The sequence below is a fragment of the Indicator indicator genome, chromosome 20 (assembly GCF_027791375.1).
Source record: "Indicator indicator isolate 239-I01 chromosome 20, UM_Iind_1.1, whole genome shotgun sequence".
Taxonomy (NCBI): Eukaryota; Metazoa; Chordata; class Aves; order Piciformes; family Indicatoridae; genus Indicator; species Indicator indicator.
In genome coordinates this window covers 13,585,298-13,602,675 of record NC_072029.1, presented here as the reverse complement: position 1 = coordinate 13,602,675, position 17,378 = coordinate 13,585,298, and the positions used below count along the sequence as shown (strand labels likewise).

Here is a 17,378-nt window from a genome sequence, read left to right as displayed (position 1 = left end):
GCAAGTATCACAGTTTCATATCAAACAGATCAGGTGAAGCCCAAAAAGAAGGAGTAGATCCAAAGATATGCACTTCATTTTGGCAATACACATCCCTGAGTAATCAACATACTAAGTAGAAAATATCCTTTTAACACTGTAAAAATATAAAATATTAATTTCTTATTCAAATCTGTCTGCATAGCCATCACTTTCGAATCAGCAATTCCAAGTCTCCTGTGTTTTGACAATTTTTATTACCATTCTTTATTCATAAATATGTTTTTGCAGGGTTTATGGTGGGGTTTGGGTTGATTGAGAAATTTTAATTTTTTATAAGCAAAGAAACAATGTAAGGAAAAAATCCTGCCTATGATTCTACTTTTCAAAAACCACAACCCAAACACCTCTATCATGAAGTAACCATAACAGTTCTGAATGCCCCTTGACACAAGAGTTGAAAATATGATGGATTTTCAGCAGAGGCACACTGCTCCAGCGTCACTCCAAACCAGGATTCATTTGCTTTCCACCTCATGGCCAGAACATTATCCCTTGGTGTTCTCTTCTTTATAGACCACACTGTCCTTTTCAGGCTCTTCTGTTTCATGGTTCATCAGTCACAAATTTTACTGTGTCTCCCTAATGCCTTTTGTCAAATGGGTTGTACTTTTCCATGGTCTCCCAAATGCTACATTTACAAGGTTTTTTTGGTTTTGTTTTTGTTGTGGGTTTTTTTGGACATAAAATAATGAAATAGGGAATGTGTCCAACAAATGTGCCAACAGTTGCTATATACCTTACCCAAAGAGTTGACAAAGAAGGCCATCACACACTAAGAAGACACATGACACAGACTATATCTTAAATACCTAAATATATTTTAAGGGAAAAAAAAATCTGCTAGTGTATCATATATTTTCCAAGTGACCATAAACTGTATATATCCTGCCTAATAATAGTTCCAAAACATCAGCAAATAGAGAAAAACATCCAAATCCCAATAAATGCATACGCACATCTTATTACTGTAAATAAATCATCTGGGTAAAAGAGGGACACAATATAGTTTACTCTTCAATGATCCCTTTCACAACCCCCTTCCCAGCTTCCAGGTGGGGAGGTAGAGTCTTTTAAGCAAATGTCTCAAATCAGGCACCAAAGTCTCCCTCAAATCCCTCAGGCATACACTGGCTAAGCAATTTTACATGCAGTGCTTGCCATGATTCTGTGAAGCACATTGCTCATATTTGGAGCAAGAAATTACACTACCATAAGTCACAACACTAAGGTAGAAATGAAAGTTTCTGTACAACAGAGCAGCATTCTTGCCTGAGCCATAGGAATAAGGAAGCCTGTCCACATGAAATAATGCTGTGCAATACTCCAATACTTATTTACTACAGCACAGGACGCAGGCATATAAATACTTGGCTTTCACTTGGTGCTGCACAGCAAGCTGTCAGTGAAGTCTGAGTGATGGTTTTGTGCCAAATAGGAGTTACACCTTGAGATTCTCTGCAGAAAAATGCCCAAAATAAAGCTGTTAGTGACAGCTGGAATGGTGGATAACCATAGTTGCATTATCATGTTACACATCTGGTACTAATGAGAAGATAATACCTTCCCCTTTAATCATTACTCCAGTTTTAATCCCACTAGTGCTAGACACTTCTACCCCACTAACACAGAGATAGCTATGTTAACACCATATCAAGACAAACACAAGACAGTCTGAAAGATAGATGGGCCTCTTCCTCGATGAGAAACAGCATCACACTATTGTAAGGTAAAACAGACGAAGTTATGACTGCCCTGGCTTTTTTAATGTTCAGGTAAAACTAATTTTTTTTTTCCACAGTGCTTTTGCCTGAAATAGCTCAGAACCATTCAGCATCAGTGCTGACTGAGTTCCTGTTAGCAAATACTCTATAGCACACCAGCCCCCCTGGTTTAGAAACTGAACTATTTATTTGCCAGGTATCAGCAGGATGGGGTAGAATAGAGTCAAGAAACCCTCCACTTCCTCCAGTCACCATCTCCTGCTCTCTTTTGTTGTGTTTTCATGATTCATAAAATAAGTTACATTGCAACATCTCTTCTGCCCATAAATTCTGAGGAGCTCAGACACTGGTATTAATACAGGTGTCTTTAAAGCCTTGTAAGACAAGGGGAAAAGAGAGCTAACAGGAGGGAGTATGTAGACTAATGGGAAAACAATCTTCATCCCAAATGAACTCCATATTACTTGCCCCTATTATACAACTCACATAATTGAACAGAGAACAAGTGTGGGAAGAAAACTAAGGAAGTTTTAATCTTGGTGTTTATTTTCACAGAGTTCTTTCAAAAGATATATATATGAACTCTTTAAGAAATGTAGAATAGTCATAATAAAGAAGGCACCATCCTTACAACCTCAGATTCTCAGGAATATTTAGCTGTTAACTCCCCTTTGATTTCAGCTGAATGAAATGTGTAAACACTTTTGAAGATGTGACTTTTCAGAATATCATTGTACAACAGTAGATCTTAAAGTTTACTCCTTGAGTATCAATCTAGATTGACATGCACCTGACAGTTATTCAAAGCATATTTTTAAAAGTTTTGGTTTGGACAAACTTCCCACAACCTCTTTGAACTGGTGTGAAAGGACCACTAAAAGGAAACTCTTAAATAATTGGTCAGATTTTTACCCCAAACAAATGTATTCCCATGTACCTCAGAATTCAGGTTAGAAATTACAACCTTGGGTTTACCTCATAGTATTAGGACTCCAGATATTTGTAAAGAATTCCCACATCCTTGGAAACTGCAGAAATTTTCTGTATATGCAATAAAGTGACAGTTCACAGAGGTCCCACTTAGTGTTACTTCTATGGTGTAACAAGCACTGATGCTTTCTAGAAAGCTTCAGAAAGCTTAGGCACAGATTTATAGAGTCATCTGACAAAAATTCAATAGCTTTAGAGCAGTGCCTTGCAAATGCGGATGGAGCTGCAGACATCTGTTAGCTAAACAATGCTGAGGTGCACCTCCCTCTGTAATTCCATCCTACCAGGCAATGATCTGGAAAACCTCAAAGCGTAACACATTAAGTTCAAGAAATCATTTCAGGGATCCTGACTTCTCTCCCTTATCATCTGTAGCACATGTTTACCATTTATGGCTCATCACCAACACATGCAATCACTTAGATTCCAAATGTTCCAGGAGCTCTGTTGCTGAGGAAGAAAGTACATTAATATTCTAAGCTATCTGGAGACACTCAAACTTGGAAAGGCTCATGACTTTGTACAGCAATGCTTGGATGCCTTTGACACACTACGCTAACCTAAGTCCCTCCTAACAAGTGCAGCTTGAATACATAAAGCAATATTGATTCAGCTGTGCAGAGCTGTTTATACAGCCTTTCAGAAGCACAGCATCTTCAAACACTACTGCAGACATTAAACCATCTCTTCCTAGGAGGAGTTTCGTGGCTGTCAGCGAGGCTTGACTTAATGACGCACACTGCGCCAACGACTGCATTTAATTAACTTTTTTTGGTTGGCCTCACAGAGCTGTTTTCTACAATCTGATCTTGTCTGGATGAACCCTGTTATGATTTCATGTGGGAAGGAGGCTTGCAGCCACAGCATCCTTCATAAATAAAACTGCCTTGATTTATAAAGGCTCCTCTGATAAAGAGCAAAGATATCGTGGTATCCATGCATGGATAAAACACAGCACAAAGCTTATTTCTGAAGCAAAATATCTGAAGATTAAACCTAAAGGAAAGAATGCCATCTTTCTAAATGTTCAAACAGTTTAATAAAGGGAGAAATGAGGACAATAAGGGATGCTTATTTTTAAATGAATGCTTTTATCTGTACCACATGGAGTCTTTCCCAGTGGCGCTGCCAGAATTCAATAGCATGATTTCATAAGAAAGGATAAGAACTCCTCTTTGCTTTGCTGCTTTCAGAAGCCAGTTTGTTTAAACCTTCCAACAGGGAAGCTATGCAAGCTGATGCTTTACGTAAACTGCTTTACTTATCACTTAAAATGCAAAACAGAACATGACATATTCCCACTTATCCAACTGTACTAGGTTTAATACAGAAATACAAGGAGTGTTCAAGGATAAGTGAAGGATCTCTGTCTCTGAGGTCAATTAAAAATTCCTTCTTGATGCTTCTTTCTCTTTCCTTTTCATAGAAACACATCCTAGGCACAACAGTCAAGAAAACATAAATACATGGGCAACCTCATTTGCTTTAACTTCTAACCCAGACAGAAAAACATATGTGAATGTGTGAATGCCATATCCCCCTTTGCCCACAGCTGTGTCACTACACATGCCCTCATTTCAAATCCTGTCCCTTACATCATTCTTTTCCCTCCCATAACTTCCCCTTGTGTAATTAAGATGTTACTTGCTTCCTTTAGCATCTGTAGCAGCTTATCAGCACTTATGGGGAAGCAAGCATTTCCAAGTGCATAGCAGGTCAGGTTATTTTATTTTTGGATCTGCAACTCATAAGCATATCCATGTTTCATATTAAGTATTTTAGCTGCAAGCTTTCAAGATTCAGGTCTTTTAGACGGTTGAAAATATCAGTTCCTTCAACTGTAAAATAGAGGTAATGATGTACCAAAAGTGAAGTAAATGACACCTAAGCCACTTTATCCCACCAAGTTCTAGCTTTGCAAAGAAAGAGCCTGGGAAAACTAACTCTTTTTGCCTGGTTTATCCTAATGCCATTAAAATAAACATGAAACAATATGTTCCTTTTTAACCACTTGATGAGTCAGTGCAGCTCAGGAAACTGATAAAAGGTTTATGGAAATAAATTAATATTGCATGAATTCTGCTGGAGCTATTAAACAAACATAAGCGAGAACCCATCACTGAAGCCAAGAGACCTTTAGATGATGAGGGGAAACAGCAGAAAAGTCAACAACCATTATTACAGCAGGTTCTTTGCCCTGCAAAATGGCATATGACCAAAACAGATGTAAGAAATGCAACTGATACAGTAATGCTGTTTATATCAGATCATACAACTGGATTACACTGCTTTCAACAACAAAATCAGTTTCTTTTAAATGCCCCCTTTTAAACATACAAATGAACATTGTGAAGACTTATGTCTGCAATAGGCAAACCCAGTTTCATTTTTGAAAATGCGGTCAGTTCAGTCACCTTTGCTGAAGGCTGAGGTAAAAGATCAAAATTCTCAGCCTTCCTGTAGTCAGAATCAGATCTGCAGATCACAGATGCTTCATAAATGCTCCCCAAAAGTAGCTGCTGTTTCTTTCCTACATTCACAACACACTTCAGAAATACACAGCTGTGTGGCAATAAAGGAGGCAAACCTTCCTATGACCTTGAAATGCACAAAGCTCTGCTCCTGAGCCTAACAACCTCCACAGCCTTAAGACCCAGAGCTTTCCATTCAGCAAAGCATTCAGACTTTATCAGGATTTTTTAAGAGCTTCAGAAATACATTTGAACCAGAAGCACTTTGGACAGGAAAAAATGGAAAGGACAGCTCAGAAGCAAGTGGACCTCTTATTTTCTGGTCCATATAAAAGGTAAATTCTGGTGATATTTTAATAATTGCAAAATTGTTAATTTTCTCAAAAATAGTGTATTTTTACTTGCATCAAGGACATTTCCCCAGCTAAGGGGAAAAAAAAAAAAAAGTACTTTGCAATGACCTCAATCACGCTGATGGAATTCTTGCAGGTATTTTTTTTTACTTACAATCAGCTGTTAGGGAATATAATTGATCAACTAATCTATTCATTACTGACCTTTAAGTTTCAGTTATGTCAAAGTAGGAGAAGATCTATAGGAAAGGTCCATGATGATTTCAAATATACATTTCCCATACTTTACTTTTGCATGCTAATAAAAGCCATGTTGAGATTTTAGAAACCAATTAAGAAAACAGGTAGAGTAAGAAGCTATGAAGTAGCCTTTAAAGGATCATCTGTACTGAAGACCTTTTGCTCTCAGTTGCAGTACATACACTTCTTTACTGTCATATGTTGCATAAGTTTCCCACTATACACTGTGTAACCTCTCATAAAACCCAATTAAAATCACTTGCATTAGGGAAGACTGAAGGCACTGAATATCATTGGTAGTTAGCAAAATGCACCACTGTAGAACATTGCCACTGCCCTTCCCGAAGTCATTCACAGAGATTGTCAGTGAAGAATTTTTGCATATTATTGGAACAATTTTAAATGACATTTTTAGAGGCAATTCTTGTGTAAGAGTTTTTTAAAAACGCAGTTTCTAACCCACTTAACTCCTCCCAACTCCTCAGCTATGTTTCTGTGTTATATTCCGTCTCCTGCATGCATTTGTCTGTCATTCAACAGTACTGGAAATGTAATCTCATTTAATCTTAAGTGTTTGTCAAGTTAGGATATTAATAAAGTTTAACAACAGAACCATATTATTGATTTCTGTGTTTGATGGACAATGAAGAGGTATTTCATGTATAATACCTAACTAAAAAAAAAAATTCCTTATTACAGATCTACATATTTTACAAAATAATTTCTTCAAAAGACCTCTCTCTAAATATGGTCCATCCTTCATTAGCATCTAAATAATTTATGTAGCACATTAGCAGTCTTTGACTATCATCAGAAAAAAAAAATCTCTCCTACTAGGCCATTAGGCTCATTCAGACATTTCAGTAATGCAAAAAAAAAAAAAAATAAAAAAGTGAATGGCAACAGAAGAAAACTGCTTCTGTATCACTCAAGTAAAAAAAAAATACAAATCAGAAAAAGGAAGCAGCACAATCAAGAATAATGGCAGTCTTCCTTTGAGACCTTCCTTATTATAATAAATAACAACCTTTTGAAGGAAAGGAGATTAATAATTACTCAACATCATCCTCTAAAAAGATAAACAACTTGAAGATAGCAGAGCAGTTATTTTCACTCTGTATTAAGACAAATTAAATGCTACCATATTTCAGTGTATTTAATTACAATCCATTTCTCCTAAAAGGAGATGATGATGTTCAAGCTTGACAGAAAATTTATCTGTTCTTCACTACTAAATTTCCCCTAACTGATGACCAGAATAGTCATATCTGATACTTTCCCTTTCCTCTCCTTGTCATTCATATATAGATTTGTCTTACTGAATCAACCACATAGAATTAACAGAGCAGAGGACAAAGCAGTCAGCAAACTAAACACTGGAGACTTACCATTTACACAGACTTCAGATGATTTGCAAAGGTCATCCTCAAACAGGCAGCCTAAAAACACAACAGAAAAGTAAAAATTAATACAGGTTTCAAACTACAGATCACTAGTAGAGACTGAAGACCTCCTAGGCTGTAAAATGCTCAGCAAGAGTCAAACATTTGGTTGGCCTTAGAAGTCTAAGTTGAGCAGTATGCAAATTATGAACACAGAAACATGTTTGGTTCAGTTTTCTCTGTTCATGTCTCTCTCATATCATAATTTGAAGAACTTTAATATTCTTTTGATTTTGAATGTGTTATGATACCATAGCACAATAATGCTGCAGTACTCTGAAAATACACAGCAGGAAATCAGGAGTTTCCTACAGATATTTCTACTGTGATGAGACAAGCCTAGGAACTGAGTAAAAATTGCTCAAATAAGGCCTTGATTTAGTAGACCATGCCTAGATCCTCAGGAACAGCAACTCTCTGAAGAAAGGCTTTAAAAAAAAAGTAATCCATACCAACACTATGATACCTCCACAGACAGCTGACAAATCAGCACAACTCTCTGAAAAACATCCTAGGGCTTTTTTCCATTTAAATTAGGAAATCTCTTCCAAAGCCTGCTGCTTTTATGGGCCCCTGCTATGCCAACCCCATACCTCACCCTAGAGACTGCATCCAGGTAGGCAATCTCAGCTCATCCACTTTTATATAACTTTACAGATGAAGTAATCTGTTCCTCTGATGCTGACCTAACCAGGTAAAGAAACACTCTAGTTATTATTCTCTTTATCTCTGACAAAAAAAATCAACTCCTACTGATATTTAAGAGAGCAAACAGAGAAGTGGGCACGATATGCCTCTGCTCTAGAGTTACTTCACGCTGAGGAATTAGGACAAGGACCAAGTACAGCAGCAGCATGAAATATCATACTACGGTTAAGGGCATGCACTCTGTGTTAACCCAACCAGTAGTTTCATTACTTTGTTTTCTGACAAAGATAAAGTGATCAGACTGGCTAAAATCCAAGGAGCAAGGCTGTTTACTGAACACAAACTGTCCTAGAGAACACATTTTCACAATTAAACCTTTTAACTTCTCTGGGAAGCACCATAAGTTTATAAATGGACACAAGGAGCTAGAGAAATTAATGTTGAACAGTTTCACACTATGCATAAAAAAGCAGTGAGGAACATCACCACATCTAAACACAGGAGCAAATCCTCTCTCTCCAGCCATGCCTATCTCCATGGAAGCACAGAGTACATGCATTTCTAGTCATCAGAGAATCAAACTGATGAAGTAGGTTGCTCTTAAAAAAAAAAATCAGAAAGGCTCAAGATTCTCTGTCCATGAATTACCCAAGTCAGAACCTTGCTAAAAGAAAAATTCTGGGGGAATAAAGTGACTTATGAATGCCCCCATAGCCTTCCAGCAAGTAACTGCGTTAGCACATCATTAAGCCTGAACTAAAATGCTGTGTCACTCAGCAGGATTTATTAGCTCAGTGCTAGGCCTGAGCTAGGTAAACACATCTACATGAATTAGAGACATAATGGAGCACCAGCAGAGTCCTCTACATCTATCCTACACCTGTCTGAAAAGATCACATACACAAAGTGAAGCAGAAAAGTCTACAATATGCACTGCAACAGAAGCGTTGTCTCCTTTTACCTATACATCACTAATCTGTGGATATACATTTGGTAGTTTTTGAAAGATACAGGAAGCTTCAGACCAGGAATGCTTCTGTAAGCAGAATGCTGTAGAAAAGCATGTGTCTACACAATCCACAAACTGTAGTTCATGGCACAGTTTTGAGATGAATATGATTTTGCTCCAGTCAAAGCAGAAGGATGCCTTCACTAAACGTTGATTGACAAAGAACATAAGACAAGAATGATGACAGGCAGTGGCCAAAACACATTAGCACAGAGTACAGCCACAAGAAGAGCTCTAATTAAAGATATGGTAATGCTAATTTTGAATATATATATGCTTGCAGAAAAAAAAAAAATAAATCAAGTGCTAACATAAGCTAGATACATGAAAGGTATATTTCCATATTTCTGTCTTCAGAAGTCTGAAATTTTATCTTTCAAAATAAAAGTTTTTATGGTTAGGAAAAATCCCTGGTTAAATGCCTTTGCCTTGTTTTCCTGAGAGAGCACAGAAGAGTTAGAAGCAGAAACCTGAAATGTCCTTGTCCAGTGAAGGGCTGTAGAAGGTGTCCTGTGAGGGAAGAGCCAGTTTTGTAGTAGAGGTGGTGGTGAGCTAAAAGGTATCAGACTAAAAGTTTCAATCAGGATGTTTCTAGTGGAGTGACACATTAAGAGTGACTGGTTCACCCAGCCCCTGCTGATTTTGAAGCACCTGGAAGCTGAGATCAGAGCCACCTGCTACCCATTCTCCTCTACACTCCAAGAAAGCATTATTCCACCACCTGAATGCAGCTGCTCTGTTCTGTCGCTCCAAAGCACACACACACACTGCTGTAGTCAAGAACTACCCTTCCTGCCTGCACTCTCTCCTTTCACCCATCCAGGCAAAAAGCATGTCTGTCACCTTTATGTCATTATTGATTGCTGGCAATTTCTAGATCTCCAGTGTCACCCTTTTCCACAGATGTCCTCTACTTCCCTTCTAGCACACTCAACCATTCCTCATCTACCTCCTTTTGGTGCAGTGACTAGGAGAGAGGTAAAGAGAAAAGGGGTAAGAGAGGGGCAGAATTTGCTCCATCTTGCTCCCTCTTTTCAGAGTCTTTCAAGAGTGCAATAGGTCCAGCCACATTCTCCCTTTCTCTTCTGGATACCCAGAATATTCTTCACTGAGAAAGGCATTTTATCAAGACATCAGAACCTGTGGTTTATCAACAGCTGCTTGGAACAATAGCTAACTACAAAAGAAGAGTAAATCAATGTGGTAAGAAAACATTAAAGGAACACATACTACTGCAGCACACAATACTATTTTCTCCCATTAGAGAAAGTGAAAAAATCCATGACAGCATGATAAGTACTGAGCTTTGATCTTCTTTACTCCACATTTTCTGGTTTTTTAATGTAATGTTGCCTGATGTTTTTGTAATACTGTAAACTCTTGGGAATAGTTGCATTCTAATTTTTTAATTGTGTGCATGTACAAAGCCTAGTGCAATGAAGCACTTATCCCTGGTGAGGAACCCTTTCTGTAATCCAAATAAACAGTCATAAAGATGACAAAAGAAATCCCTGCAGTGGTTAACTGAGGGACTGTGCAATCTCTTACATGAAAAGTTTCCAAAGTAAAGTATGGAAAGGTCTCCCGTAAGTGTTACCATATGGTGTTAACACTTCCTCCTCTCAGAATTATTCCTTCTTTCAATTATTTTTCATATGCACTGATTTTGTGTATTGAAATATGGCCTTAGCCAGAATAATTCACAATGGAATAGTTTTCATGCAAAAAGTGAAAATGTCAGTATTAAACTTATAGCCAAGATTTGGCCCTGAAGCCTCAGTGATAGTACATATTAGGGTTTCAATTGCCTTTACATCACTTGCCCTTCAACATGCATGAATTAATGCACTAAATAGGTAAAACAGTACCAAAAATGCTGTGATGTATGATACTGTATTTCTCACTATGTAAGGGCTGCATTTTGTCCTTTCTGCATTTAGAAAGACAAAAGACAAAAAAAAAAAAAAAAGCTTACTTCTTTTCTTTGCATGTAATTAATCCTGAGCCTTGTCCATCACTAAAGAAAGAAATTGCTTTGTGGTGAAAATACTATTAACTTATCTGATTACTAATGCCATGATTGCAATGATGTAGGGCTTTTCTTCTGGGGAGCACTGAGGAAAGGTCACTACTAAGAATAAATGAAGATGTGAGCAGTAATAATAGTTCATGAGGTGAAGAGACAAGGAAATGCCATCACTGGGGAAGCTCCAGAACATCATTTGCATTTGCCTAGGGCTCAGAAAGAACATGGCTTATACAGGAAACATGTATCTTGGTGCATCTTTTTGTCATTTTTTCACAGTAATTATTTAAAGAACTTGTGTTGTCTCCCCTGAAAAAAAAAATCTAATTCTCTCAATGCTATATTTTCCACCTTTGTTTCTTTAGCAGAGACCACCACCAATTCACCATACACATCTCCACTAATTCTTAGTTACATTGTACACTAGCATCCTCTCTATTTAAATAAAAAATTTGCAGATAAACCTGTTATTGGAGAACAAATAGAAGGTCATTTTAAAATTAACACTAGAAAACATTACTTCTTAGGATAAATACCAAAATCTTTTACCCACACATCTGTGGCTGGAGGGGTCAGATGTGATTTTGCTCAGGTAATGCAGCTCCAGACAGAAGAGCTTTGCCATGTTGGTAGCCCATATTTGGACAAAATTAGCATCTCCACAATATAAAATGTGTGATCTATTCCTTTAAAATTAGAAATTGTTAACTGAAGTGCTTACAAGCTGTATACAAAATGTCTTAAAGATCCAGATCAGGCCTTCAATAACTGCAATTCGATAGCTTCTTCTGGTCAACACTTGCTAAAATTCACTTCCTTAGAGGGCAGTAAACTGAAATCATCCAACACTCACTGAAATCACAACTATGACTAAGCAAAACTTTTTTTGCACTGAGGAGAGGATTTGAAGGCTGAGCATCATTGACTCTAAACAAATAATTCCACTTTGCTGTTTAAACACAATAGGCAGCCTGATATTTTCACCTGCTACTGCTTGTGATATCCTTCCCCAAAAAAATCTGTGGGTGGAAAAGCCTACTATTTTTCATAGCCAGAAGATATTAAAAGGGTAACACTGAGACTTACATACAGCAAAGTATAATGTTACTCACAAAATCTTCCCCAGTGTTATTGCACATAGCCCAGCCAGCATTGCATTTCTGCAGCCTCTGTCATTCTGTAAAGGAACTACTGCCATCATTATATGTGTCAACCTCATTTTGCCCATCAGTTAACTGTCAGACTGCTCCTGTATACTTGCTTTACAAAACTGCAGAACAGGAGTGAATTCTCAGTCTTCATTATAGCATAATTCTACCCTTCTTCCACAGTCAGGGTTAAGACAAGCTGGGTCAAAGAAGTAATGAACCATTAGCTAGAGGAAATAGGATCTATGTCTGGGGGTTATGTGCTTTGGAAGGTAATTCTTCCAGATATTATTTTCCAAAATGGTAAAGAAGCTCATGTCCTATCTTCTGAAGCTAATCAGTCTCCAAAAGCCACATTCAGTGACAGGTTTTCAGGTTTTTTTAAACAGTACTTTAAAGCTGTGCCTTGTGTTTTGGGGAAACTCCCATTATTTGCATTATTAAAGGAAGGAAAAGAAATACATTTATCATTTCCCTCTAACAAGCATCAAAATTTGCTTTATTCGTCAGAGATTCTTAATGAGTATCTCCTTGGTGCTTAAAAAACATAACCAGAATGCACAGCAATTCTCATCCAGTTATACTGTCTCTAAATGGCAGTAATTACCCAGTAGGGATAAATGCACCTCTCCCAACACTGCCTTCAGGCGACTTCAAAAGCAAACCCAGTTTTTTGCAGAGGACCTCTCTGGAATGATTTGCTTTTCTGTGTTGTTTTATTCAGAAAACTGTACCACAACTTCTACCCAGTAATGCCTGTACCAACAGCTGCAGTATTACCAGTATGTGTCACTTACAACCCCTTCTTTTTTCCCTTCTTCATTCTTCTGAGAAAATCACTCCCTTTTTTTGTTCCATCTCTATTTCACAGCTAATTTGAGCTGCATAAATTGTCATGTGGACTTGGCAAAAACAACTTTGGAAGATGAGAAAGAATCATATAGCTCAGTGGAGTCTGAAGAGCAAGGGGATAGTTCACAGTCATTTATTGCAGGGAAGTAATTCTAATCTAGGCAAGAGCACACATGGGGTTGGGAGCTATGCTTAACAGATGAGCTCCAAATAGGGAGATAGGACCCAAGCAGTACTTTGAATCTGTCTATTTCTGTTAGGCATGCCAGATACTGAAAGCACTTTAAACTGCCTGTATTGCTATTATTGTAAGCATGATTGAAAAAAAACAGCCTCATACCTTTATCATACAATTTTGAATCAAATGATAATGCTGAAATCACCTAGGTTCCTCTCCTGAAAGAGACCCTACTGTATACACTTGGAATTTAAAGAGTCTGGAGTAATCTGCATTAATTTTTCATGGGTTGGAGGAAAATAATGAAAGTCAATGTGGAAAGTCACAGACTCTTAAAGTTCTTGAAGGCAAAAGAGTAATATTAGGTAAAATTCACTGGACTGTGGCACGGAGATTTATCCATATCGCTTACACTGGGAATCTGGATTACGAATGAAGCTGCAGCATTGTGTGGTATGGGACAGAGTTACAAGAAGTAGGTCATACAAGGATGCTGCTAGCACATCAAAGTTAACTGCACTTAGTGAGGATGCCTAAAACTTCCCTTTTGACAGAAGAAAATGAAAGAATCTTACAAAATATTATGTACTAGAATTTTTGTTTAAAGCAACCAAGAAGTGAGGATGCCTAAAACTTCCGTTTTCACAGCAAAAAATGAAAGAATCTTACAAAATATTATGTAGTAGAATTTTTGTTTAAAGCAACCAAGAAGTCAGTTGTTCCCATCAATACCAATTATCTCTTGGCATATAACCAATGTGCAGCACCTTGTGGCTTTGTTCAAGTCTCGTTGGACTTGTAGCGTACGTAGCTGCGCACGTGGGCATCATGGCAACGAGGGGCAGACGTACTTTGTTATGCTGATAAAGAATTAAATCTGTCTTGTATTGATTCAAAACTCTTTCCAGATGATAGCTTAAATTCATTACAGAGTAAAATGATCCGCTTCTACTTACTATTGTAAAATTACCCTGATTTCAAGGAAAATCCATAACTGAGAGTGAATGGTCCTGATTTTGACCAGTAATTGAGCTCTAATTACTCCTGACTCACCCTGATGAGTCTGAGGCTGGCATTAGAGCCAGCTGTCCTAGAATGCATTATGCTGTTGTCTTCAAGTAGCTCTGCCTATCCTCTGATAGCAGTGAGATTTTTTTTTTCCCCAGGCTATCTGTTGAGAGGCAGCCATCATAATGACACATATCAGAGCAATAGTTATGAAAAATTACTAAACCAATTTGTGGAGGAAACCAAGAAAATTAAGAGATCATTCTGAAACATGACAAATATGATGCAGGCTGAGCAACACCAGAATTCATATTCTGGTTTCTTCCTAAAGACTGCACAAAAGGCATTTTTTTTCTCTCTCTAGAAAAAAAAATAAAAATTTAGAAGACTAAACCTCACAGGTTCTAGAAGTTCATCTAACTGTTAAAATCCTCTATACAACAAAGAAAAACTACCTTTGAGAAAATTTAGGAAAAAAATCCGATGATTTGAATGCCTTAATGAGTTTATACAGGTGCCTTTCACCATTAAGAGTAGCCAAAATTCATTACTGTATCATAGCCATATAGTCACCAGCTCTCATTAACATAGCCTCTAATGCCCATCCATTTTGATTGAATTGAAGTGTCTGAGCAGCTTAAGATGAAGACCAAAGTCAGGGATGTTTGCATCTCTGGCATCAGCCTCCAAATCAGGCTTCCTTGCAGAAGGCAATATATTCTACAAAGATATACAGGTACTTCACTGAATTTCTACATATCTCATCATAAACAGCATGTCTTATAAAAAGCCATATAGCTTTTACTGCTTGCATTTATGCAGCAATCTTTATTCCCATCACTGCAGCCTCCTCTGTGCTCATTCCCTATCTCATCATAGATGCTCTTTGCTCCTGAGAGTTACCAGGTAGAAGGCACATAAAGCAAAAGAGAAGGGAATTGGGATTTTTACATCACTACTAAACAATGGGAAACTACTTCCTAGTTTCCTCTATTGCCCCACAAGTCTGCTTTGAACTCCAGAGCTGGCTGTACCGTATGAATCCGGCCTCTCATTAGTAACAGTATGTAGCTCAGAGCCTATACAACAACAAAAAAAGAATGGAGCATATCAACTTCATAAAGGGATTATCACAATGTAATTCAAAGACTTTTCTTTATTTTCTTTTTAAAAATATAAATAATTAAGATAGATGAGGAAATTTTGAAACAGTAAAAGACAGGGAAGACAGTAAAAGACTTAGACACTTGGAAACAGTAAATCTAGCAATTTAGAATAAAACACTGGAGAGAGTACCATGGTTTTACAGAGGAAACAGTAAACATTTCACTATGCAACAAGTGAAGAAAAAGAATGTACAGGAAAGGAGAAAATGGGAGTCCAAGAAAGGAAGTGTCTATAATGCATGACTAGTTAAAAGTGGGAAAATGTCTAAAGTAGAGAGACAAGCCAGTGGCAGAGAGAAGAACAGACTTGAGTTCTCCTGTAACAGCATATTGCACTGACTATACAAGAGTGCTGCATTGGGATTGCAGGGAGTTTAGCATAAGGGAGCTCTCACATTCCAAGAACAGAAGTTGTTTTACAGCAAGCCCATTGATAGTTTGCAAGCCTGTTCCAAAGTTTTGTTAATTCAAGATTGGATTCTATTTTCTTTCCCTCCAAAAATGCCTGGTGATAATATTTCATGAAGTTCCAGACATGAGTTTTCAGTCTACCGTTGACTGTAAGTTGACTGGCATTTGCATAATTCTGTGAGACATGATATTCAATGAGGTTTAGAATCAGTCTGGCACCTCATATGGGAGCCTTCTTAAGAATTCTTAAATTATTTTAATGAACCAGTATTATTCAAAAAAGTTAATCTTTTTTTTTCCCTTCAGGGTTTGAACTTCAGCCAAAACACTAAACCATAATCTTTAAAAGTATACTTGGAGAATTTCTGTTTGATTAATATCTTACAAACCTAATCTTGTGTTGTTTCTGAATTTAATACTCTGCAGGCAGCAAAGAACAGTGTGTATGCAATGTTTTGCACATTAACAAAAAAATCCTAATTACAAGACTCTTTAAAAAAACCCTACAAAACAACAAACAAATCACCCAAACAAAACAAAGCTTTGTGACCTTTATCCTATGTTCTACAAACTATACCCCGTGCAGCAAAAGTACAGGAACAAGAATATTAAAATTATGCCCAAATGAGTAAGCAGTGTGGGGTATTTTACAGTGTGACCTCATTTGAAGTGTTCTTTCAAATCAACATGACACTTCGACAGGACTGTCTGAAAGTTCTGAAAGTTCCATTAAAGGTATGACAAAAACCACCAAACATGGAAAAGTGATGTGTTATTACACAGTAGTCTGTACAAGGAAACAATACACAGCTACTTCTCTTCGTTTAACCTGGCTGAGAATAAAGTTCAGCTACCAAATTCACCTCAAGTACTAGCCTGTTTGAGAGGGTCGCTTCATTTTCCTGCAGACAGTTGAAGAGTATCAGGTCAAGGACCAGAACAGTACTCACTGTATCTACAGATCTCTTCGTTTTGTATCATTTTCACTGAGGGGCATATGTGAAAATGGGAAAAAAAGAAAAAAAAAAAAGGGCAGTTCACAAAATATGAGCTGTATTGTTGTTCTGCTTTTGAAAAACATGCACTGGCAGACTCTTGGCTGGAACGTGGTTCAGGATAGCCTCAAGATTTTTACAGCTAGGAGGTTTGTTTTTTTTTTTCTATCAATTCAACTTCCCTTTAGCCATTAGTTTAATGTCAGAACAACTAAAACAAAAAGTACTTTGTACCACTTTCTGTATAATCTCTACAAACTATCATAACAGTTCAACATAGATAAAAACATGAAGTAGGTTCAATGAAAAAGCAGTCCTCAGAGCGGTCCAAATCTGCTGGAGTATAACATCAGAGTAATGCAGCTCCTCATTTTCCCAATAAACAGAATATGAGGAGAGGGCACAACCATGATGGAATGGGGGAGGGCTCTGTGTGAACATACTTGCATCTTCCCTACCTCACAGAAAATCCTCACTTTCTTTATGCCCATCAGCTTTGTCCATTGACATCTGATGACACAACAGCATACAATTTGTGTAACTCTGGGCTAAAGGTAGAACACATGCATAGAATATAACTACTACACATTTACTCTTGCTTTTAGTTGTAATGCTTTATTTACAAAGAGATATGACAGTGTCTGCACACTTTCAAAACAACATCTGGGTATTGGAGCC

General features: G+C 37.4%; 1 protein-coding gene across 1 annotated transcript in view; it reads right to left on the bottom strand.

Annotated features, from left to right (window-relative positions):
* The window catches only part of PTPRN2 (protein tyrosine phosphatase receptor type N2), a 592,229-nt gene that overhangs the window by 528,406 nt on the left and 46,445 nt on the right, over positions 1-17,378 (bottom strand). The window contains exon 2 of the mRNA XM_054390032.1: positions 7,206-7,256. Within this exon, the coding sequence (XP_054246007.1) occupies positions 7,206-7,256 (51 nt within the window). The remainder of the gene's footprint in view (positions 1-7,205; positions 7,257-17,378) is intronic.